The sequence below is a fragment of the Oncorhynchus clarkii genome, chromosome 15 (assembly GCF_045791955.1).
Source record: "Oncorhynchus clarkii lewisi isolate Uvic-CL-2024 chromosome 15, UVic_Ocla_1.0, whole genome shotgun sequence".
In the NCBI taxonomy this organism is placed as follows: Eukaryota; Metazoa; Chordata; class Actinopteri; order Salmoniformes; family Salmonidae; genus Oncorhynchus; species Oncorhynchus clarkii.
In genome coordinates, this window is record NC_092161.1 from 18769344 (window position 1) to 18794341 (window position 24998).

Below are 24998 nucleotides of genomic sequence, written 5' to 3' on the forward strand. Positions count from 1 at the left end.
TCAGAGCCTAGTCAAATAATTAACATCCAATCACATTAACCGTTACTCTCTTGCGGGAAACCTTCACTCTTGCGCAGACATTTAGAACTGAAACATGACCATTTGAAAAATAAGCCACAGGAGTTTTTTGAGTGAGAATAAAGACGACTTCCAAGTAGTAAGACTATAAAAGCAACAGATACCATTAATAAGAAGGGTCTAGAAGCGTCTTATATGGTGAGCTACCGAGTGGCTAGGACATGCAAGCCACATTCTATTGTGGAGGACTTAATTATTCCTGCTGCCGCGGATATGGCTGGGACGACGCTTGGGGGGAAAAGGCCCAAAAAACTCTACAGACAATGCCTTCATCAAACAACACTGTTTCACAACGCATCAGTGACATGGCAGGAGATGGTTTGAAACAATTACTGCTTTGCATAAAAGCCCCTGAATTCTATGCGTTACAGCTAGATGAGTCAACAGACGTGGGGGGCCTGGCACAGCTCCTGGTATATGTCCGTTACGTTTATGGTGGGTCAATTAAGGAAGACATCCTCTTCTGCAAACCACTGGAAACCAGGACAACATGAGAGGATATTTTAAAGTATTGTGACATCAGTGGTCAAGATGCGTTGGTTTCTGTACTGATGGCACAAAAGCCATGACGAAGACATAATGGAGTGGTAACGTGCGTGCAAGCAGTTGCTCCCGATGCCACTTGTGTACACTGCATCATCCACCGAGAGGCTCTTGCTGCCAAGGGAAAGCCTGACAGCTTGAAAGACGTTTTGGACACTACAGTGAAAATGGTTAACTTTGTTAAAGCAAGGCCCCTGAACTCTCGTGTATTTTCTGCACTATGCAATGATATGGGCAGCGACCATGTAACGCTTTTACAACATACAGAAGTGCGCTGGTTATCAATGGGCAAAGTATTGAATGTTTTTTTTACAATATTGAGAGACAAGCTTAAAGTTTCTTTACTGACCATAATTTTCACTTGTCTGACCGGCTTGCATGATGACGAGTTTCTCACACGACTGGCCTATCTGGGTGATTATTTTTTCTCGCCTGAATGATCTGAATCTAGGATTACAGGGACTCTCCAACTATATTCAATGTGAGGGACAAAATGAAGGCTATTATTAAAAAGTTGGAGCTCTTCTCTGTCTGCATTAACAAGGACAACACACAGGTCTTTCCATCGTTGTATGATTTTTTTGTGTGCAAATGAACTCAAGCTTACGGACAATGCCAAATGTGGAATAGCGAAGCACCTGAGTTAGCTGGGGGTGTGCAATTACGCAGGTACTTTCCCAAAACGGACGACACAAACAACTGGATTCGTTATCCCTTTCATGCCCTGCCTCCAGTCCACTTACCGATATCTGAACAAGAGAGCCTCATCGAAATTGCAACAAGGGGTTCTGTGAAAATGTAATTTAATCAGAAGCCACTGCCAGATTTCTGGATAGGGCTGCGCTCAGAGTTTCTTGCCTTGGCAAATCTCGCTGTTAAGACACTGATGCCCTTTGCAACCACGTACCTATGTGAGAGTGGACTCTCTGCCCTCACTAGCATGAAAACGAAATGTGTGTGGAAAATGATTTAAGACTGACACTCTCCAATACAACCCAACATTGCAGAGTTATGTGCATCCTTTCAAGCACACCCTTCTCATTAACCTGTGGTGAGTTATTCAATTTTTTTTAATTCAACAAATAAGGTTTTATATGTAAGATGGCTAAATGAAGAGCAAAATTATCGATTATTATTATTTGTGACCTGGTCCTATAAGATATTTTTGTCACTTCCCCCAAGCAGGGTTGTGACAACTCACACTCATTCTTATGTTTACTAAATGTATTGTATAGTGTGTGTGTTGCAGGCCTACAATGATGGCAAAAAACAACATTTGAGAGTGTGCTGACCCTGTTGCTAGAGGGGGTACGCAGCTGGAGGTTGAATGTTTGAAGGTGTACGGGACGATAAAACGTTTGGGAACCACTGGTCCAGTTGATCATGTAGAATGTCGTTGTAGTCTTGTTGACTATGTGGAATAGTATTGTAGTCTTGCTGACAATGTGGAAAAGTGTTGTGGTCTAGCTGACTGTGGAATAATACTGTAGTCTAGTTGTTGACTGTGGAATAGTCGTGTAGTCTTTGCATTAGTGTGTAAACATGTTGTTGTGTTGACTATGGAACAGTGCTGTAGTCTTTGACTTAGTTGTGTTCTTGTTGACTGGAAAATAGTTGTGGTCTTTTTGACTGTTGACTATGTGCTGTAGTAATGTTGACTGTGTAATTAGGGTCATTGTCTACCTGACTATGTGGAATAGTGCTGTAGTCTTGTTGTTGACTATGTGGAATAGTGCTGTAGTCTTGTTGACGATTTAGCTCAAACAAACTGGCCTGATCACATTTTCTGGACAATAACTAATTGGGTTTGGGGTTTTGTGAAGTGTTTTTGGAGGATGCAGTTAAATTCTGCCGATACTCAAAGGGAAGGTCCACACAGCATTGTCTGAATCCCTTCCATCCACTCCATCTCTCTGAGCCAGGCAGCGAGTGGTGGGAGAGAAATGCATCAATTACTGGCTTCCTGTATTCACAGAACCAGCTGGTGACCTATCATGGGCTGGCCCCACCAGCTAAAAGCCAATCTGATTTCCCTCGAAGGCGTTATTACCGGGCCTAATGAAAATGGACCCGGTTCCCAACCCGCTTGGCACCCAGATGAATTGCGGCGTGGATTTGTTGTGATTTCCCCCTTTCTCCTCCTCTCCTCTCCCTGAAGCCACCCATCACCCTTCTCCAATGCCTTTTTGGTGTGTGTGTGTGTGTGTGTGTGTGTGTGTGTGTGTGTGTGTGTGTGTGTGTGTGTGTGTGTGTGTGTGTGTGTGTGTGTGTGTGTGTGTGTGTGTGTGTGTGTGTGTGTGTGTGTGTGTGTGTGTGTGTGTGTGTGTGTGTGTGTGTGTGTGTGTGTGTGTGTGTGTGTGAGAGGAGGATATGAGGGATTGTGTTAGTGTGTGCAAGCGGGATGCACATGCATGTATGCAAACGCATCAGTGTGTGTGCGCGCATACAGTGGGGCAAAAAAGTATTTAGTCAGCCACCAATTGTGCAAGTTCTCCCACTTAAAAAGATGAGAGGCCTGTAATTGTCATCATAGGTACACTTCAACTATGACAGACAAAATGAGAGAAAAAAAATCCAGAAAATCACATTGTAGGATTTTTAATGAATTTATTTGCAAATTATGGTGGAAAATAAGTATTTTGGCAAATATAAGAGTAAAATGATTCAATGTGCGCACTCGCTACATGTAGCTCTTCCTTTGATCTCAAAACAAGCACATCTGTTCATGCTGTTAACACAGTCCAGTTCAATTGAGTGGCACCATTCCATATTTGCATATAGGTCTATTTGCATATTGGCCTACTGCAGTTCTGATTGGTTATTGCACACCGGTCTGTGTCTCACGACTGTCTGCCTTACCTATTTCTCTGTCTTGTTCGTTCCCTCCCTCCCATTCCCCCTCCCCTGCCCTCTATTTATGTGCTGCTCATAGGAGAAGAAGTGAAAGATCTCTCCTTGGGCACATATAGGCTGAATGCCTGGGACTGGGTGATGACGGGGATGTGTTCTAGAGAGGCGGAGACAAGAGATGGGGAGGTGGGGGGGTGGGGGGGGGGGGGGGGGTTTGACTAAGCCCTCTTTTCACACTTTGTATCCTGTTGGCTCTATTATTTCTCTACCGGTCCTATCTCACTTTCTCTCCCTCTCTCCAGGCTTCTCTCCTGCTTTCTACATTTACCCTGTCTCTCGATCTATCCAGTGCAGCTGAGGCTATGGTGTTATGTGTGTTTCAGTGTGATTGGAACTTCAGCACCTTTTAAAAAAAATAAATCTCTACCACTCCAGACAATGGGAGCTCTTGTCCCAATGTCAAGGGTGTGATTCAAGCAAGGGCCCTTTTATTGCAGGCTGTGTCCCAAATAGCACCCTATTCCCTATGTAGTGCATTACTTTTGACCAGGGCCCGCTCCCTTTGTATTACATTAACTACATCATTCTAGTGGGAGTCTCATCTGGAGGTCGACCGATTATGATTTTTCAACACCGATACAGATTATTGGAGGACCAAAAAAGCAGATACTGATTAATCGGCCAATTTTTATTTTATTTGTAATAATGACAATTACAACAATACTGAATGAACACTTATTTTAACTTAATATAATACATCAATCAAATACATAATGAAACATGTTCAATTTGGTTTAAATAATGCAAAAACAAAGTGTTGGAGAAGAAAGTAAATGTGCAACATGTGCCATGTAAGAAAGCTAACGTTTAAGTTCCTTGCTCAGAACATGAGAACATATGAAAGCTGGTGGTTCCTTTTAACCTCTTGCAGCTCCCCCCCTACTTTGTGCAATTTCTGCCTGAAGACATACCCAAATCTAACAGCCTGTAGCTCAGGCACAGAACCAAGGATATGCATATTCTTGGTACCATTTGAAAGAAAACCCTCTGAAGTTTGTGTAAATATGAATTGAATGTAGGAGAATAACACACAATAGATCTGGTTTAGATAAAACAATGAAAAAAAATTTTTTTTGTTGTTTTTTTTTGAACAAGATAAAACAAACATTCAGATAGGATGATGGTGACAATTTCAGTGAAAAATATAAGAGGGCAACACTACTTGTGCAAAGTTTCAGAATGATAACTTCCAAAATGAGGGTGCTACATGACATTTATCATGAAGTCCCCCAGGTGTCCCACACAAGTAGCCAAAATGTACCCAAGTGGCCAAATTGGTGAAGGTATACATTTTGAAACAAATAACTATATACAAAATACCAAAATGGTATTCTAACACACCCCCCCCCCCCCCCCCAACAAAATGGGGGGAAAAAATAATTATTGAGAAAAAAAAGATGTATATATATATATATACATTTTCAAAATAACATGGGTTAGTATTTAAACACTTTCAATATTTGGAAGACCCTCACATAAACGACTGCAGCATAAATACTGGAGGCTGAGACAGGAGGGGTCAGGAGACACTGTGGCCCCATCCGATGAGACCCCCGGACAGGGCCAAACAGGAAGAATATAACCCCACCCACTTTGCCAAAGCTCTACAAATATTGTGCTGCAGATGCCATGTGCCATAACAGTCTCTTTCTGCTGTAAAGCAGAGGGTCACCAAGCATGTGGTGCAAGTGATCGGGGACGTCATCTTGCAAACAACACAGCGACGCCTCCATGCTGTGCCCTTTTGGCCCTTAGGCACATCCATACCAGCAGAAATAAATTTGAGCAGATGAGCACTTGGCAGGAGCAGAAGGGACAGAGGTAGAGTAGGTAGAACGTGGTGCTGCAGCAAGCAAGCTCCTTGATTACCAGCTCTCTGAAGGCTTTCTGTGAGAGGAAGGGCTTTCCACAGCTCTTAGCCATGTCCTTGTGTAGGATGAATGCATTCACCAGATCAATGTCGATGAAATGATAGAAGAACGTCTTGTACCATTTCATTGTCCTATGTAGAACATTGTAATAGCCTATTAGCGCATCTGATAGGTCGACACCTCCCATGCTCTTGTTGTAGTCCTTTACTGCAGTTGGAATGGGGACATTTTTGGTGGTCCATGCCCCGGCACTGTCCTTCACACGTCTGACAACATGATCCCCATTGAAGGACTTGTGGGTTGTTGTGCACATCACCACCTCTCTGGTATCCATCCACTTTACAAAAAGCAGGCCATCTTCACGGATCCATCGCATGGTCCCCCGCTGAGCCCGCTTAGGCATGTCGTTCACCTTCGTCTTCGGAAAGCCCACCCTGTTGGTACGAATGGTGCCACAAGCCCACACATCCAGCTTCCTAAGGTCTGCAAACAGGGTAGGGCTTGTGTAGAAGTTATCCACAAACAGTTTGTAGCCCTTCCCTAGCGGTTGAAAATCCATTAACTCCATTACAGAGTCATAGCTAAGTCCCTTACCGGTAGCAAAACTGTTCTTCCTATCATAGACTAAAAAATTGCATGTGTAGGCACACACAGAATCAGCCAACACAAACAGCTTGTAAACCCACTTGGTTGGTTTGTTTCTCATGTACTGTTTGAGGCCAATTCTGGCCTTTGAGGCTACCATGCTCTCATCTATTGACACATTCTGGGCTGGCTGAAAGTAGGTTTTGCAGGCCTCAACAATGTGCAAAATAAAACCTCTCTACTACAACAGTCTATCAAACGTTGCTGTGCCCCTCTTCTTGTCATTTGCTTCATCATTCTTTGGGTCACTGATATGAAGCGTCTGTGAAATAACCAGAAACCTTTTGCAAGACAACAGTCATGGGGAAAGGCAGTTGGTAGAGGGATGATGTTTTGGCAGTACGTCCAACCTGCCTTAGAACAACAGACCACATATAACCACCCCAGCCCAGGACCTTCACTTCAGGCGTCTTTATCTGCGATATCGTCTGAGAACAGCCACCCAAACAGCAAATGAAACTGAGGAGTATTTCTGTCTGTAATAAAGCCCTTTTGTGTGAGTGAACACATTCTGATTGGCTGGGCCTGGCTCCCGAGTGGGTGGGCCTGGCTCCCAAGCCCACCCATGGCTGCGCCCCTGCAAAGTCATGTGATATCCATAGATCCTAATGAATTTATTTAAATTGACTGATTTCCTTATTTGAACTGTAACTCAGTAAAATGTTTATTGTTGCATTTTATATTTTTGTTCAGTATAAAATAATATATGCCATTAAGCAGATGCTTTTAAACAAGGCAACTTACAATCATACATGTATAGATTTCCATATGGGCAGTCCCACATTGAACCAACATTCTTCACTTGTTCTCTGAAAACACAGCCTGACAGCATAATCAGATAAATGAGAATGGAAGTGTGAAGGGAATCCAGTCTTGTGCCTGTCTGTGCTCTCTGATGGTGCTGAGATTTACGGCTCTCTTGGGGGGGGGGTTCTGCCACAAGTTAAAAATAACTCCCCGGGCTCAGCCAATGGGATGCTCTGTCCTCGTTGCCCTCTTCTTCCGTCTGTGTTAGCGGAGTGTAGATGGTGGTAGCAGCAAAGAGACGAAGATGGAGAGATGCTGGTGTATTTACCACTAGTGGATTAAAAAAAATGCACTTTCTCCATCTCTCCCCCCTCTGTCTGTCCTCTTGCTTTCACCCTCGCTTTTTCCATCTCATCCCCCTTTCTCTCTACACACACACACACACACACACACACACACACACACACACACACACACACACACACACACACACACACACACACACACACTGCCTCTACAATAGTGGTTCCCAACCTTTTTTGGTTTCTCTACCACCTGAATTTAGAATTTTGAACTGAATTTTGCTCTGCCTGGAGTGCCCTTGAAGTTCCCTGTCGTGCATTTTACCAGTAAACCTATGAACTCATGAGTTTTCCTTTTTTACAAGGAGCATTTGTGCGTCTAAGTTGAAAAATGTTGGCTCACACAAAGACATTTAGGGGCACAATGAAAAATATTTCAGATGGTAAAGATAGACTCCTTAATTTTCCTGGTAGATACGTTTGCTCGTAAATAAAACATTTGAGGTGTCACAGCAAAATTTGTAAAAAAATCTCATTTTTTTGTCACTGAGCAAAATATCAGGTCTGCTGAGCGCAAACTTGAACATTGTGAAAATTCTGTACAACTTCCGTTTACTGTGAGCACTGAGGCTGTACCCACTAAGTTAGTTTTAACAGTGGTCAAGTCGGCTACTTGTTGCTATTTGATCATAATTTAGGCCTACCAGAGTGGTCTACCATCAATAACTATGGAGAAAATGCATCCTATAACATTTTAACATGGAAATAGTCCAACATTCCATGAGGCGTTTGGAAAAAAAACATGCAGGGCTTGACATTAGGGCTGTGGTGGTCATGACATTTTGTCAGCCGGTGATTCAAGCAAATAACTGCTGGTCTCATGGTAATTGACCGTTAATGGACATAAACACACCTCCTGGCTTCCACGCATAGCCTACAAGCCACTGTTACTATCCCCCACAGTACAAAAGTTGACCTATTCTGTGTGAGAAATAAATATTCCAATCATAGTCTGGGACAGTTGTGGGTTGCGATAGATCCCAATTTAATATAACCACTAGCATCAAAAATCCTGTTTTAAGCAATGAGCCTTACGCTACAGATGAGAGCGTTTAGCTTAAAATGTTGATAAACTATTAGGCTATTTCTTAACATAAAAAGCACAGCAATGCAGACACGGCAGTAGGCCATATGCACGAATGTTCCATTAGCAGGAAAACACCGTTCTTAAAAGTAAACACAAATGTGATTGTGCATGTAATGCTTTTATTATGAAGGTGCATTTTTATGGTGAAAAATTATCTTCCCCAAACTTAACTCACGCGCTGAGTGTATGCCAGTTAGGCTCTGCACCTGTTGTAAAGCGGATTAATGTGCTTCATTTTAAGAAGTTATTTGTCGACTTTAGTTGTGATACAAACCATTCACAAGTGATAGGCTAATATTGTCACCATCACACTATACTTGATATAATCTCGTCTTAACATATACTAAATAATATATGTGTGAAATGTGTTTTACTTTAGAAAGGACCCTTCATGCCCCTGTCTCGAAACGGGCAGCAGGAAAAAAATCGGCATTGAAAAAAGGCGGAGGTCAGAGACCACTATGATGACACATCAAATGTGTTTGATGGATCGCTGGAAAAGATCAGGAATAGGCTTTTGTAGACTACAGTCCAAGCTATGTCTTCCAGTGGTGCGATTGCTGTCGGCATCCGAAGTCTGGTTCATCCTTGGGAGCAATTTCCAAACGCCTGAAGATACCACGTTCAACTGTACAAACAATAGTACACAAGTACAAACAACATGGGACCACACAGCCATCATACTGTTCGGGAAGGAGACGTGTTCTGTCTCCCAGAGATGAATGTACTTTGGTGCGAAAAGTGTAAGTCAATCCCAGAACAACGGCAAAGGACCTTGTGAAGATGCTGGAGGAAACCGGTACAAAAGTATCTATATCCACAGTAAAACGAGTCCTATAATGACAACCTGAAAGGCCGCTCAGCAAGGAAGAAGCCACTACTCTAAAACCGCCATAAAAAAAGCCACTATGGTTTGCAACTGCACATGGGGACAAAGATCATACTTTTTGGAGAAATATCCTCTGGTCTGATGAAACAAAAATAGAACTGTTTGGCCATAATGACCATCGTTATGTTTGGAGGAAAAGGGGAGGCTTGCAAGCTGAAGAACACCATCCCAACCGTGAAGCACGGGGGTGGCAGCATCATGTTGTGGGGGTGCTTTGCTGCAGAAGGGATTGGTGCACAAAATAAATGGCATCATGAGGAAAGAAAATGATGTGAATATATTTAAGCAACATCTCAAGACATCAGTCGGGAAGTTAAAGCTTGGTCGCAAATTGGATCTTCCAAATGGACAATGACCCGAAGCATACTTCCAAAGTTGTGGGAAAATGGCTTAAGGACAACAAAGTCAAGGTATTGGAGTGGCCATCACAAAGCCCTGACCTCAACCCTACAGAACATGTGTGGGCAGAAATTAAAAAGCGTGTGCGAGCAAGGAGGCCTTACAAACCTGACTCAGTTACACCAGCTTTGTCAGGAGGAATGGGCCAAAATTCGCTCAACTTATTGTGTGAAGTTTGTGGAAGGCTACCCGAAATGTTTGACCCAAGTTAAACAGTTTAATGGCAATGCTACCAAAACGAATTGAGTGTATGTAAACTTCTGACCCACTGGGAATGTGATGAAAGAAATAAAAGCTGAAATATATCATTCTCTCTACTATTATTCTGACATTTCATATTTTTAAAATAAAGTGGTGATCCTAACTGACCTAAAACAGGGAATTTCTCATAGATGTCAGAAATTGTGATCAACTGAGTTGAAATGTATTTGGCTAAGGTGTATGTACACTTCCGACTTCAACTGTACATCCATTTTTTGACTTATACATATATATCTATCTGTTGATTCTTGAAGCATTTAACGTCTAAATGCCTCGTGAGCTTAGTTCAACTGTCACATTCCATGAGGACACAAAATATAAGCTTGTTTTTCTCCAACGTTTTTTTGAACATTGTAAATGTAAACAAACATTGTATAGCCTCATAACATAGTTAAAACAATACTTTTATGTAATAGATTGTCAGTCCTTGCATCCATAGCTCTGTCTATTAATCTGAGCGTGGTTACATTTCTCCATGCCCATCCCTCAGCGTTTTACCAAAACAGAGGCCGGGTGCCCGTTTTGTTGTTGTTTCATCTGTAGATTTGCCTTTTAAACAGCTTAATATTTTCAAGATATCAATGTGTCACCAACAAAAAGGTTAACAATAGGCCTATAGTGAATGCAGCATATGTTATTAATTTTCACATGTAAATAGTTGTGCTGAAAGCGTGCCATTCCATGAGCGCAGCATTTATTTTTCAACTCGAATCAATGAGCCCAATCAGTCCTCATAACGACAAAACCATTAACAACAGAGTAGGGCTGGCTAATCAGTCCTTAGTTTTGGGGTTATGCTCAGGTAAAACAATTTGGCTAATCTATGCGTTCATATTTCCAAGTCCTATTCTTGAAGGTCAAGTTCATTGGAATGACTGGTATTCTGATGGACATTGGTTGTTAATGTAAAGATATAATTTAATCGTATTATATGTAGAAGAAGCCTACATAACCAACCCATAAAGCCTACATAACCAACCCATTTACATCCATGTATGGATGTAATGTAAACTTTAGCTATGTAAACTTTAACATTGATTTATCCTGCAATAGATGTTAAATTGGTAACATACATTTTTGTCTTCTAATGCCTCTTAAGGGGAAAGTAATCTAAAAGTAACGGAATGTAATCTGATTACATTACTGCGTTTGGTTAATCCCAAAGTTACTTTACTGATTACAATTTTGGACAGGTAACTAACTGTAAACAGATTACATTTAGAAAGTAACCTACCCAACCCTGTCATCTATGCACTTAAATAGCGAATGGATAGCTTTTCCCATGGTTCATGTTCATTCCAGCCAGGTAGGCTGTACGCCTGTTTTGAAGATCAGCGATATAGTAGACCTAGCCTATAGAAATCTGCTGGATCCTCTTTTTAATAGAGGCCATCACTCTGTTTTCTCACGCAATTGCATAGCCTATAGAAATAATGCACAACATGAGCTCTTTGGCTCTCATGAAGTGTTTAATTAGATTTTTGATTTACATTTGCATTGATGTCAGAGTGGTTAGAGGAACAATTGACTGCTGAGTACCAGGCAGTTAGCAAGTTTGGTAGGCTGCTAATGACCATCAGCAGCATCAGAGCTTGGAGAAGCCTAATTACAGTGACTAAAAGGACACATGGAATTTGACTGCCTTCATGACTCGAGACTGCCGGTGTGGCGGTAATACGGTTACCGTAACAGCCTTACTTGTCATGAACCTGTTTATCCACTTGTCCTTCAGACAAGGATGTGACTGAAAATGTTGTGGCATTTGATGCAAGAAACCACTTTACAAAATACAATGCATCATTATTCCCATACCATTATTACAGAGAATAACACATCATGCTACCCTAGGCAAATTGGCTACTTAGCTTATTCAAGCCTGTCTTAAAATACAAGACTGCCCCTTTAAGACAAAAAAAGCTCTTTGCCTGACTCACAAGAGCACTCCCCCTTTGCTGACTACAAATTATCTTTAACTGGGCTAATAACTCACTAAATAGCAAAGGATATGAACAAATGTGCACACATGGCTACATGTAGCTCTCGCTTTGTTCTCAAAACAAGCGCATTTACTCGCACCATTAATGCTGTAAACACAGTCCAGTTCAAAGTCAATTGCACAGATCCATATATGGCAATGGTCTATTTGCATATAGGCCCACTGTAGCTCTTGTTGGTTATGGTGCACCAGTCTTTGTACGGGCCTGAGTCATGCCTGTGAATGCAATGGAATCCAACTTAGATGCGTTCTGCCTACAACAAAATCTCTTGCATAGTTAGTTTGGCATACTAAGTCTTGTATGGTTTGTTTTGTTTCGGTATGTTCCATTGAACATGGCTAATGCGTTGGTTCGATCACAAATCCCACAGTTAAGGGAATCGTTGATAGTGTTAACTAAGGGAGAAAACTTTAGAAAGTTGAGTGAAGTTTAATCTATTGCTTCTCAGCGCGGGTTGACATTTCCTCTGCGCAGCACTCCCAGGGAGCTGCGCGCCTGCTTGCAGCTTAGAGGGAATGTTGCTGTAGAACCGCGCCTATCTAAACCTCCCATTGAGGTGTGGTAGTGCTAGAGTACCAGGTGGGTCCTCTGAGGCCTCAGGTACAGATGATTTAACTTTGAATTCCATGACTCTCCTCCTGTGTTCTGTCCCACCCATCCATTTCACTGTAAACCCTATTTAGTTTGCTTTCAAAGAAATCTTGAGCTCTGTTTTGACATGGGAGTTTATCTGCACCGTACTGTTGTGGGGGTGCCATGCAAAGCCGCACTGCAAAGCCTAAGACTTTCATTGCAGGCCAAACACAGTGGGATTGTTCAAACTCCTCTCATCTCTCTCTCTCACCCGATTCGCTGGGATTTTTATTTTCTGCCTGAAAACATCGCCTTGGTGTTCTAACAAGAGTGGGTCCTTGTAAACGGGGGTTGTCATGGTGACTCCTCCCTCTTTGGGTTTTACTGCATGTGCATCTGCTCCTCCAATGCGAGGAGGAGAGCAGAGGAAGAAAGGGGGGAGAGGGGGTGAAGATGGAACGAGAAGAGACAGAAATGGAGAGTTGAGAGTGAAAGGTCGTTGCAGGGGAAATTAACTAGATTGTTTCGGAAAATGGAAAGAAACTGATGGGCACTTTACCCCAGTAGTCTTTTTTGCATTGATGTAGACCTAGATAGTAGATGCAGTGAGTCTTAGAGTCTTGAAATGAAGCTTATCATTTTAATGTCTCATTTCACACATCCCTTCCTTATTAAACAAATACCAAGTCTTCCTATAGTGGATGGAGTTCATGTAAATACTAGAATGTAGTCCTGTATCACTGCTATAATCATGATGCAATGTGGAGAAGTATTGCATGACTGTCATCGGGGAGGACTTGGATCAAACTGAAAATTGTCAATTAAATTAGGCTATGTTTATAGAGGGAACACTAAGTATTGAGTTATTGAACCAGCTGGGGTTTGGGCTTTGGGATGGGGAGGGCGGGGAGTTGCAGTACCTTGGAGGAAGATGTTCCCTAATTAACTTGAGATTAGAGCCTAATTGGAAGGGCTGTGAATTGTTGAGTGGGGACTCAATTTCCCATTGTCTATTCTCATCTATTCCTTTGTCTCATGGCCAGATTTTCAATAGGACCAAATTTTACTCTCATAACAGATTTTTCAGTTATTTTCAGTGAGATTTGGATGGAAGCCTAGTTTTCTGAGAGAAGCAGAGCTCTCAATCAAATTGTGACTTAGTTGTTATTTCCTGTCTTCCAGATGTCTTTATGGCTGTGGTGGAGGAGGAAGTGTCCCTGGAGGAGGAGGCGCGTCCAAGCCCTCGGCTGGAGGAGGAGGAGGCGCGTCCAAGCCCTCGGCTGGAAGAGGAGGAGGCGCGTCCAAGCCCTCGGCTGGAGGAGGAGGAGGCGCGTCCAGGCCCTCGGCTGGAGGAGGAGGAGGCGCGTCCAGGCCCTCGGCTGGAGGAGGAGGAGGCGCGTCCAGGCCCTCGGCTGGAGGAGGCGCGTCCAGGCCCTCGGCTGGAGGAGGCGCGTCCAGGCCCTCGGCTGGAGGAGGCGCGTCCAGGCCCTCGGCTGGAGGAGGCGCGTCCAGGCCCTCGGCTGGAGGAGGAGGAGGCGCGTCCAGGGCCTCGGCTGGAGGAGGAGGCGGCGCGTCCAGGCCCTCGGCTGGAGGAGGAGGCGGCGCGTCCAAGCCCTCGGCTGGAGGAGGAGGAGGCGCGTCCAAGCCCTCGGCTGGAGGAGGAGGAGGCGCGTCCAAGCCCTCGGCTGGAGGAGGAGGAGGCGCGTCCAAGCTCTCGGCTGGAGGAGGAGGAGGCGCGTCCAAGCCCTCGGCTGGAGGAGGAGGAGGAGGCGCGTCCAAGCCCTCGGCTGGAGGAGGAGGAGGCGGCGCGTCCAAGCCCTCGGCTGGAGGAGGAGGAGGCGGCGCGTCCAAGCCCTCGGCTGGAGGAGGAGGAGGCGGCGCGTCCAAGCCCTCGGCTGGAGGAGGAGGAGGCGGCGCGTCCAAGCCCTCGGCTGGAGGAGGAGGAGGCGGCGCGTCCAAGCCCTCGGCTGGAGGAGGAGGCGCGTCCAGGCCCTCGGCTGGAGGAGGAGGCGGCGCGTCCAGGCCCTCGGCTGGAGGAGGAGGAGGCGCGTCCAGGCCCTCGGCTGGAGGAGGAGGAGGAGGCGCGTCCAGGCCCTCGGCTGGAGGAGGAGGAGGCGCGTCCTGGCCCTCGGCTGGAGGAGGAGGCGCCGCCGCGTCCAGGCCCTCGGCTGGAGGAGGAGGCGCCGCGTCCAGGCCCTCGGCTGGAGGAGGAGGAGGAGGAGGTGCCGCCGCGTCCAGGCCCTCGACTGGAGGAGGAGGAGGAGGCGCCGCGTCCAGGCCCTCGGCTGGAGGAGGAGGAGGCGCCGCCGCGTCCAGGCCCTCGGCTGGAGGAGGAGGAGGCGCCGCCGCGTCCAGGCCCTCGGCTGGAAGAGGAGGCGCGTCCAGTCCCTCGGCTAGAGGAGGTGGAGGAGGAGGCGCGTCCAGGCAATCGGCTGGAGGAGGAGGAGGAGGAGGCGCGTCCAGGCAATCGGCTGGAGGAGGAGGCACGTCCAGGCCCTCTAAAGGAGCCTAAAGTGTCTCCATCAGGTACAGTATAGAAAACCATTCGACACGGAGTGTACAAAGTATTAGGAACACCTTCGTGCACTCTACAAGGTGTCGAAAGTGTTCCACAGGGATGCCGGCCCGTGTTCACCCCAATGCTTCCCACAGTCAAATTGGCTAGATGTCCTTTGGGTGGTGGACCATTCTTGATACACATGGGAAACTGCTTAGTGTGAAAAACTCTGCAGATTTGCAGTTCTTGACACACTCAAACCGGTGCGCCTGGCACCTACAACCATACCCCATTCAAAGGCACCTAAAATCTTTTGTCTTGCCCATTCACCCTCTGAATGGCACATATACACAATCCATGTCTCAATTGCCTCAATGTTTTAAAATATTTATTTAACCTGTCTCCTCCCCTTCATCTACACTGATTGAAGTCGTTTTAACAAGTGACATCAATAACATTTCATAGCTTTCACCAGGATTCACCTGGTCAGTTTGTCATGGAAAGAGCAGGTGTTCCTGATGTTTTGGTGCACTTGTGTATGCTTTAAAATCACAATGTCTAAGTATAACTTCCCTCAACCACTAACTCTCCACTTGCTTTGTGACTTTGGAAAAAGTTCAGCACAACATCCATTCAATAAAGCATGATAAAAAACAAACAAGGTTATGCTCTTATTTGATTGGCTTTCTCTGTTCCAGGTGTTGAACTGGCGCAGGAGATTCAGGTGACCGTTACCCTGACGGAGGGCCGGGAGTCTCCCCAGAGGTCTGGAACTCTAGCGGACGTGTCACCGCTCGCCTCCCAGAGTCCCGCCTCACCCGTGGACGATTTCCAACAGGAACTGGAAATATCAGACTCTTTACAAACGGAAAAAGGTGCGGCGCCCGAGGAGGCTTTGCCCTGCGATGTAAAGGGGGAAGAGACCAAATCGGAGGACTCAAAAACGACTTTAGCCACGCCCACCAAAGAAATATCTCATGAGCTTTTGGAGGAGACTACTGAAGAGGCTCCTGTGGAGGAGGAGGAGCCTATGGAAGTAGCACCTGTAGAAACGAAGCCTTTGGAATTGGCTGCAATGGAGACTACTGTTGAGCAGAATGTTATGGAACCCATGCAGGAGGTGCAGGATGCAGTTGCAGAAAAGGAGGTTGAGGAGAAGTTGCAGGGGTTGGAGGATGAGGAGTTGCCTCCAATTGTTTTGGACGAGGGGGAAGTGTTGCTTCCAAATATATTGCCCATTGCAGAGGACACAATCAGAGAAAATGAGCTTAGTCCCATGGCTGAACTTCCTGAAATGGAGAGCCCCGTAGACATGGATACTACAGAAGAAATGGATATCATGCCCGCCAGCAACCACAGCCTCTCGGACTTCAGCTCACCGAGGGGAGAGGACAAAGCCCCAAAGGCTTCCCCTGAAATGTCCCCTGAGCTCTCGCTCATGCCAATCCGGCCCCTCTTCCCTACAGAGTCCTTTCCCAGGGAGTCCAGCCCTCCTTGGGTTCAGGTCCAAATCCAGGCCCAGGCTGCTCCACCACAGACACAACCTCATTCTGGATATAGTGCTTGTGTGCCTCCCACCACCACAACCTTGTTCCCCCTAACTCCCAAGATTGGCATGGGGAAGCCTGCCATCTCCAAGAGGAAGTTCTCCCCTGGGAGACCAAGGGTGAAGCAGGTAAGGCTTTTCATCTATTTTTTTCTCTCGTTTTTTACAGGAAGGTTTCTTTCCCAAAACTGGATTGGAAGCTCCACTAGTCTGTAGTTCTTCTAGCAGGTATGTAGCTATTCTAGCTGGTCTGTAGGTGTTCTAGTAAGTCTGTAGCCATTATAACAAACCTTTAGTTCTTCTAGCAGGTTTGTAGTTCTTCTAGCAGGTTTGTAGTTCTTCTAGCAGGTCTGTAGTTCTTCTAGCAGGTCTGTAGTTATTCTAGCAGGTCTGTAGGTATTCTAGCAGTATTCTGTACAATTGAAGTCGGAAGTTTACATACACTTAGGTTGGAGTCATTAAAACTTGTTTTTCAACCACTCCACAAATGTCTTGTTAACAAACTATAGTTTTGGCAAGTCGGTTAGGATATCTACTTTGTGATTACACAAGTAATTTTTCCAACAATTGTTTACAGACAGATTATTTCACGTATAATTCACTGTGTCACAGTTTCAGTGGGTCAGAAGTTTACATACACTAAGTTGATTGTGCCTTTAAACAGCTTGGAAAATACCAGAAAGTGATGTCATGGCTTTAGAAGTTTCTGATAGGCTAATTGACATAATTTGAGTCAATTGGAGGTGTACCTGTGGATGTATTTCAAGGGCTATCTTCAAACTCAGTGCCTCTTTGCTTGACATCATGGGAAAATCAAAATAAATTAGCCAAGACCTCAGAAAACAAATTGTAGACCTCCACAAGTCTGGTTCATCCTTGAGAGCAATTTCCAAATGCCTGAAGGTACCACGTTCATCTATACAAACAATAGTATGCAACACCATGTGACTAAGCCTTCACACCACTCAGGAAGGTGCCGCGTTCTGTCTCCTAGAGATGAACGTACTTTTGTGCGAACGGTGCAAATCAATCCCAGAACAACAGCAAAGGACCTTGTGAAGATGCTGGAGGAAGCAGGTACAACGTATCTATACCCACAGTAAAACGAGTCCTATATCGACATAACCTGAAAGGCCGCTCAGTAAGGAAGAAACCAGTGCTCCAAAACTGCCATAAAAAAGCCATACTACTGTTTGGAACAAAGATCGTACTTTTGTCAATTTGTATTTTAGATTTTTTTGATTTTACCCCCTCTTCTCCCCAATTTTGTGGTAACCAATTGTTAGTAATTACAATCTTGTCTCATCTCTACAACTCCCGTATGGGCTCGGGAGAGGCGAAGGCCGAAAGCCATGAGTCCTCTGAAACACAACCCAACCAACCCAACTGCTTCTTAACACAGCGCGCATCCAACCCGGAAGCCAGCCACACCAATGTGTCGGAGGAAACACTGTGCACCTGGCAACCTTGGTTAGCGTGCACTGCGCCCGGCCCGCCACAGGAGTCACTGGTGCGAGATGAGACCGTACTTTTTGGCGAAATGTCCTCTGGTCTGATGAAACAAAAATAGAACTGTTTGGCCATAATGCCCATCGTTATGTTTGGAGGAAAAAGGTGGAGGCTCGCAAGCCGACGACCACTATCCCAACCGTGATGCATGGGGTTTGCAGCATCATGTTGTGGTGGTGCTTTGCTGCAGGAGGGACTGGTGCACTTCACAAAATAGATGGCATCATGAGGAGAGAAGTACAACAAAGTCAAGGTATTGGATTGGCCATCACAAAGCCCTGACCTCAATCCTATAGAACATTTGTGGGCAGAACTGAAAAAGTGTGTGCGAGCAAGGAGGCCTACAAACCTGACTCAGTTACATTAGCTCTGTCAGGAGGAATGGGCCAAAATTCACCCAACTTATTGTGGGAAGCTTGTGGAAGGCTACCTGAAACGTTTGACCCAAGTTTAACAATTTGAAGGCAATGCTACCAAATACTAATTGAGTGTATGTGAACTTCTGACCAACTGGGAATGTGATGAAAAAAAATATATAAATCATTCTCTCTACTATTATTCTAACATTTCACATTCTTTAAGTAAAGTGGTGATCCTAACTGACCTAAGACAGGGCATTTTTACAAGGATTAAATGTCAGGAATTGTGGAAAAACTGAGTTTAAATGTATTTGGCTAAGGTGACCTCAACTGTAGTTCTAGTTAGTCTGTAGCCATTATAACAAACCTTTTAGTTCTTCTAGCAGGTATTTCGTTCTTCAAGCAGGTTTGTAGCTATTCTAGCAGGTCTGTAGTTCTTCTAGAAGGTCTGTAGCTATTCTAGCAGGTCTGTAGCTATTCTAGCAGGTCTGTAGCTATTCTAGCGGGTCTGTGGTTCTTCTAGCGGGTCTGTAGTTCTTCTAGCGGGTCTGTAGTTCTTCTAGCCGGTCTGTAGTCCTTCTGGTGGGTCTGTAGGTCTTCTAGCTGGTCTGTAGTTATTCTAGCAGGTATGTAGTTCTGGTAGGTCTGTAGCCATTATAACAAACCGTTAGTTCTTCTAGCAGGTCTGTAGCTATTCTAGCAGGTCTGTAGTTCTCCGGGACTTTCTGTAGCTGTTCAACTAGGTCTGTAGCTCTATCCAAAGACTGCTCTGCTGTGGTGGGAGTTGTGCTCCTCTAGCTGATCCACAGCTCGTATCCTCTCTCTCTGTAATTATATTCCCTCCTTTCCCATTCCCTCTTGTTGCTCAGTTTAGTGCCAGTGTGGAGTGTGTTTTAATTAATGTTGAGAGGCTCTGGCTGCTTTCTCTCTCCCTCTCTTGCTTTCTTTCTTGCTCTTTTGCTCACTATCTCACTCTTCCTTGCTCTCTTTTGCTATCTCTTTTTTCCCTCCCCCTCTCTCCTTCTCTTGCTCTCTTTGTCTTTTTCTCTCTTCCTCTTTCTTTCTCTATCACTCTCTCGTTCACATAGTTGAGTATAAGAGTATAAGAGCCTTTGGGGAGGGAGTAGCGAGGGCTGAGGTCTGTGCCAAGGGTTTGATGCTGGGTAGAGGAGGGGGGACACCATATAAAGGAGTCTTTTGGAGGTGTTTTAATTCGTATAAGAGCTCATTGAGGCATGAAGCACGACACAAACCCATTTCCACCAAGCTGAGGGAAGAGGGAGGACACCTCTTTTTAAGGCCAGCCAAAGCTGTCAGAAGGGGAAATTCAACTTGGCTTCTCGGTATATCTAAGCCCAATAGTCAGCTTTTGACTCAGAACTGGAAAGCCTTGAATGATGTTTACCTTTTCATTTATTTATTTTTAAGTATAGAGGTCAATGTTTGTTTTTTACTTGGATTTGTTTTGGATATGATATAAAAAAATGTTTAGGATGCATCTGCAAGTACTCGCATATAAAAGATGTCACCTTGTTTCGACTTTGGGCGAACATGTGCAATACTTATTTTAATAGTAGATTTCGCGGGTGTGTGTGTGTAGCACTTGTTTGTGTAGTCCATACTTTCTCTTTTAGTTTTTTCCCTCTTAGGAGGATTACTGTTTCCTGTACAGGATCATTTGCAGGGTTTGCTTTCATCGCTAGGATCAGCTGGGATTTCCTATGTGTAGTGTGTGCTTGCTTGCTTGCCTGTCTGTGAGTTCTACTGAGCTTTTGAGTGTGTGCGTGCGTTCGGGACATTTTGACCGGCAGCAATTTATTTGAGATATTTACCGGACCATAAGCATTTGTAACCTGACTAGGGCATCCACCCACAGAGTTCAGAATGACAGAAAGCACAATTTAGATTATGGAAATGAATCTTAACAGAACAAGGAACTCGAGGATGCACCTTCACTTTTCCTCAATTTATGTCAATCTACTATTACCCCATAGTATTTTTTTTTATTAACCTATTCTATTGGTCAGCTTGTCGTTCTGTGTGTGACAGAAATAGCCTATTCCAAATTGATTCTGGGACAGTTATGGGACGAAAGATCCCAAATTCGTACAACCAGTTGGCCTGACGAGGCTACCAAGAGGGTTTGGGTCCAGGCCCTGTAGCAGCCGGCCGCGACCGGGAGGCCCATGGGGCGGCGCACAATTGGCCCAGCGTCGTCCGGGTTAGGGAGGGTTTCGCTGGCAGGGATATCCTTTTCTCATTGTGCACTAGCGAGTCCTGTGGCGGGCCGGGCGCAGTGCATGCTGACACTGTCGCAAGGTGTAGTACGGTGTTTCCTCCGACACATTGGTGCAGCTGGCTTCCGGTTTGGAGGGACCATTGTGTCAAGAACAGTGCAGCTTGGTTGGGTTGTGTTTCGGAGGACGCATGGCTCTCGACCTTTGCCTCTCCCGAGTCCGTACGGGAGTTGCAGCGATGAGACAAGCCAGTAACTACTACCAATTAGATACCACAAAATTGGGGAGAAAAAATGGGGTGAATTTTTGTGTGTGTAATTGGAAAGAAAACACGATTGTAAAAATGGATGAAAATATCCAGTTGAAAAACAGGAGATCTAAAGGTGCAACAACTATACTGAACAAAAATCTAAACGCAACATGCAACAACTATACTGAACAAAAATCTAAACGCAACATGCAACAACTATACTGAACAGAAATCTATACGCAACATGCAACAACTATACTGAACAGAAATCTAAACGCAAAACATGCAACAACTATACTGAACAAAAATCTATACGCAACATGCAACAACTATACTGAACAGAAATCTAAACGCAAAACATGCAACAACTATACTGAACAAAAATCTAAACGCAACATGCAACCATTTTAGAGATTTGACGGAATTACAGTTCATATAAGGAAATCAGTCAATTTAAATACATTTAAAGGGCTCTAATCGATGGATTTCACATGACTGGGAATACAGATATTAACATCTGTTAACATCTGTTGGTATCAAATACCTTTAAAAAATGGTAGGGGCGAGGATCAGAAATATCATACACATACATTAAGTGGATAAGGAACAGTACTTTACCACATTGTCCTAGGCTATATAGACATGAACAATAGGATAAATATTACATTTCAGCCGGATTTCCAGATTATAATTATTAATATACAAATTAACTTTAATGAACATTGTTCTCATTGTATGCTATAATGAAATATTCTATCACATTCATAAATTATTGGAGAAAAGGTAATGTATGAATGTATTATCAGTTCATTAATCTACTTAATTGTATAGTCTAACAAATTCAAGAATGATTGACAATAAATAATTGTAATCAATTTAAAATTCAATGTTAGCTAGCTACATGTCTTAAGCTAAAGTGTACTGTTAGCTAGCAAGCTAACTTTAGCTGGCTTGCTCCCTAGCTAACGTTACGTGCATGTTGTTATTATTCTTATCCCAGAGCCGTTTGCTTGGCTAGTTAGAGCCTGATGTTAGCTAGCTAACATTGAACCTGGTTGGTTAAGTCCCAGCAGATTCATGCAGTATAGTAACAACATGATTTGGCACTATGTTCATTGTTGTTCAACTAACTGGCTGGCTCGCTAGCTAACGTTACTTGACGTTTATGACCTTACACATTGTTTACCTAGCTAGCTTGCAACATATCTTAAAAAAAGACTCCACAATGCAAGTAAACATTTCGGGTGCGTTCGTAAATTCAGTCTGAGTATGCCAGGGCGCAGAATAACTGATGAATTTATGAACGCACAACATCCGTTGAATATGGCTGGTGTCAGTAAATGTCGGCAAGCGTAATGAAATTGTTTCCAGCAGAGCTGGTTAGGCTGTTTTCATGTTATCCAGAGGTAAACAAATCATCAGCCAGAGCGTCAGGTGTGCACTCTGAATGCTCCGAGAGCAAAACGAGATGGATGGGGCTAAACCTTAAGATGGTGTGAACGATGCTGAAAGGGTTTAGACAAATAATAGCTCTTCACTAGGTACCAAAACAATCAAAAGCCATTTACTCAAAAGTGAGTTTACAAGGTATTAACTTTCAAGACAGAATTACTTTCCTATTGTTCCTCAAAAATACAGTGTATGATATACCATTTTGTAGCTCTGAGTTTCTACTTTTATCCTATGTATAAAAAAAAAATATATAATAATAATAAAAAATAAAAAACATTATAGATTTTGCTACAAAAGACCTATTTTGAGCCGGTCGGTCACAGATGGGAGCGTCGCTGCACAGACATTTTTAGGGTACTCGAGAGATGTTCAATCGGTTTCAAGTCTGGCCTCTGGCTGGGGCATTCAAGAACATTCAGAGACTTGTCCCGAAGCCATCCTGCGTTGTCTTGGCTGTGGGTGGTGGTGGCAGTATCATGCTGTGGGGTTGATTTTCAGTGGCGGGGATTGAGAGACTAGTCAGGTTCAAGGGAAAGCTGAACGGAGTAAAGTACAGCGAGATCCTTGATGAAAACTTGCTCCAGAACACTCAGGACCTTAGACTGGGGAAAACATTCACCTTCCAACAGGACAACGACCCAAAGCACAAGTCTCTGAATGTCCTTGAGTGGCCCAGCCAGAGCCCGGACTTGAACAAAATCAAACATCTCTGGAGAGACCTGAAAATAGCTGTGCAGCAATGCTCCCCATCCAACCTGACAGAGCTTGAGAGGATCTGCAGAGAAGAATGGGAGAAACTCCACAAATACAGGTGTGCCAAGCTTGTAGCATCATATCCAGGAAGACTCTAGGCTGTAAACGCTGCCAAATGTGTTTCAACAAAGTACTGAGTAAAGGGTCTGAAAACTTATGTAAATGTGATATTTCAGTTTTTATTTTTGTATAAATGTTCAAACATTTCTAAAACCCTGTTTTTGCTTGGTCATTATGGGGTATTGTATGTAGATTGAGGTGGGGAAAGAATTTAATCAATTTAAAATAAGGCAGTAATTTAACAATGTTAAAAGTCAAGGGGTCTGAATACTTTCTCCGTCAAAAGTATGTGGATACCCCTTCAAATTAGTGGATTTCGCTATTTCAGCTACACCGGTTGCTGACGGTATCAAATCGAGCACACAGCCATGGAATCTCCATAGACAAACATTGGCAGTAGAATGTCCTTACTGAAGAGCTCAGTGACTTTCAACGTGGCACCATCATATGATGCCATCTTTTCAACAAGTCAGTTTCTAAAATTTCTGCCCTGCTAGAGCTGTGAAGTGGAAACGTCTAGGAGCAACAACTGCTCAGCCACGAAGTGGTAGGCCACAAGCTCACAGAGCGAGACTGAGTGCTGAAGTGTGTAAAATCGCCTGTCTTCGATTTCAACAGTCACTACCGAGTTGCTTCCAGAGACCGTTTGGAACTTCGGCACAAGAACTGTTCGTCGGGAGCTTCATGGGTTTCCATGGCAGAGCAGCCACACACAAGCCTAAGATCACCTTTCGCAGTGCCAAGGGTCGACTGGAGTGGTGTAAAGCTTGCCGCCATTGGACTCTGGAGCACTTGATACACGTTCTCTGGAGTGATGAATAACGCTTCACCATATAGCAGTTCGACGGACTAATCTGTGGCAACAGTTTGGGGAAGGCTCTTTCCTGTTCCAGCATGACAATGCCCCCGTGCACAAAGCAAGGTCCAGACAGAAATGGTTTGACGAGATCGGTGTGGAAGAACTTGATTGGCCTGCACAAAGCCCTGACCTCAACCCCATCGAACACCTTGGGATGAATTGGAACGCTGACTGCAAGCCAGGCCTAATCAACATCCGTGCCTGACCTCATTAATGCTCTTGTGGCTGAATGGAAGCAAGTCCCCACAGCAATGTTCATATTCCAGTGGAAAGCCTTCCCAGAAGATTGGAGGCTGTTATAGCAGCTGAGGGGGAGCCAACTTCATATTAATGACCATTATTTTGGATTGAGATGTTTGACGAGCAGGTGTCCACATACTTTTGGCCATGTGTACTTTGATTTTTGTTGTGTTTAGGCCTATGTTGCATGTTGCAGTTTCATTGCAGTTAGAGATACTTTAAAATGAAGTTAGGCCTATAGATGTGTATTAGAGGGAGAACTTGGCTGTCGTAAGAGGATAGCGGGTCGTACTGGTACACAGATGGTTAATATTGCTGCAAGATTAGGAAGATCTAGGAAGATGCTTAATCTTCTTCCTCCACACAATATTAAATACTTAAGGAAAATCCACTCAAACTATCCCTCATGCTCCAATGTTCTTAGTCAATCACTCCGTAGACTGTTCTGATCTACTGTTGAGTGGTCGAATATGACTTACATTAGGGTTGGGTGTTATACCTAATATACGGTATCCCGGGGTATTAGAAAATACGCCCTGATTTTACAATAACGTCAATAAAATGTAAAAACATTTTTTTTATATATATATATATATACATATATATATGTGTGTGTGTGTGTGTGTGTGTGTGTGTGTGTGTGTGTGTGTGTGTGTGTGTGTGTGTGTGTGTATACACACACACACGTATTCCAGTTCCCACCAATATCCAGCAAATTTGCACAGCCATTGAAGAGTAGGTCAACATTCCACAGGCCACAATCAACAGCCTGAACTCTTTGTGAAGGAGATGTCGCACTTCATGAGGCAAATGGTGGTCACATCAGATACTGACTTCTTTTCTAATTCACACCCCTACCATTAAAAAAAAAAAA

At 44.2% G+C, this 24998-nt stretch overlaps 1 protein-coding gene across 1 annotated transcript in view; it reads left to right on the forward strand.

The window, feature by feature from the left end:
- Window positions 1-24998, forward strand: part of LOC139367007 (histone-lysine N-methyltransferase 2C-like) — a 221964-nt gene that overhangs the window by 82601 nt on the left and 114365 nt on the right. The window contains exons 12-13 of the mRNA XM_071104854.1: window positions 13545-14888; window positions 15558-16534. Of these exons, the coding sequence (XP_070960955.1) occupies window positions 13545-14888; window positions 15558-16534 (2321 nt within the window). The remainder of the gene's footprint in view (window positions 1-13544; window positions 14889-15557; window positions 16535-24998) is intronic.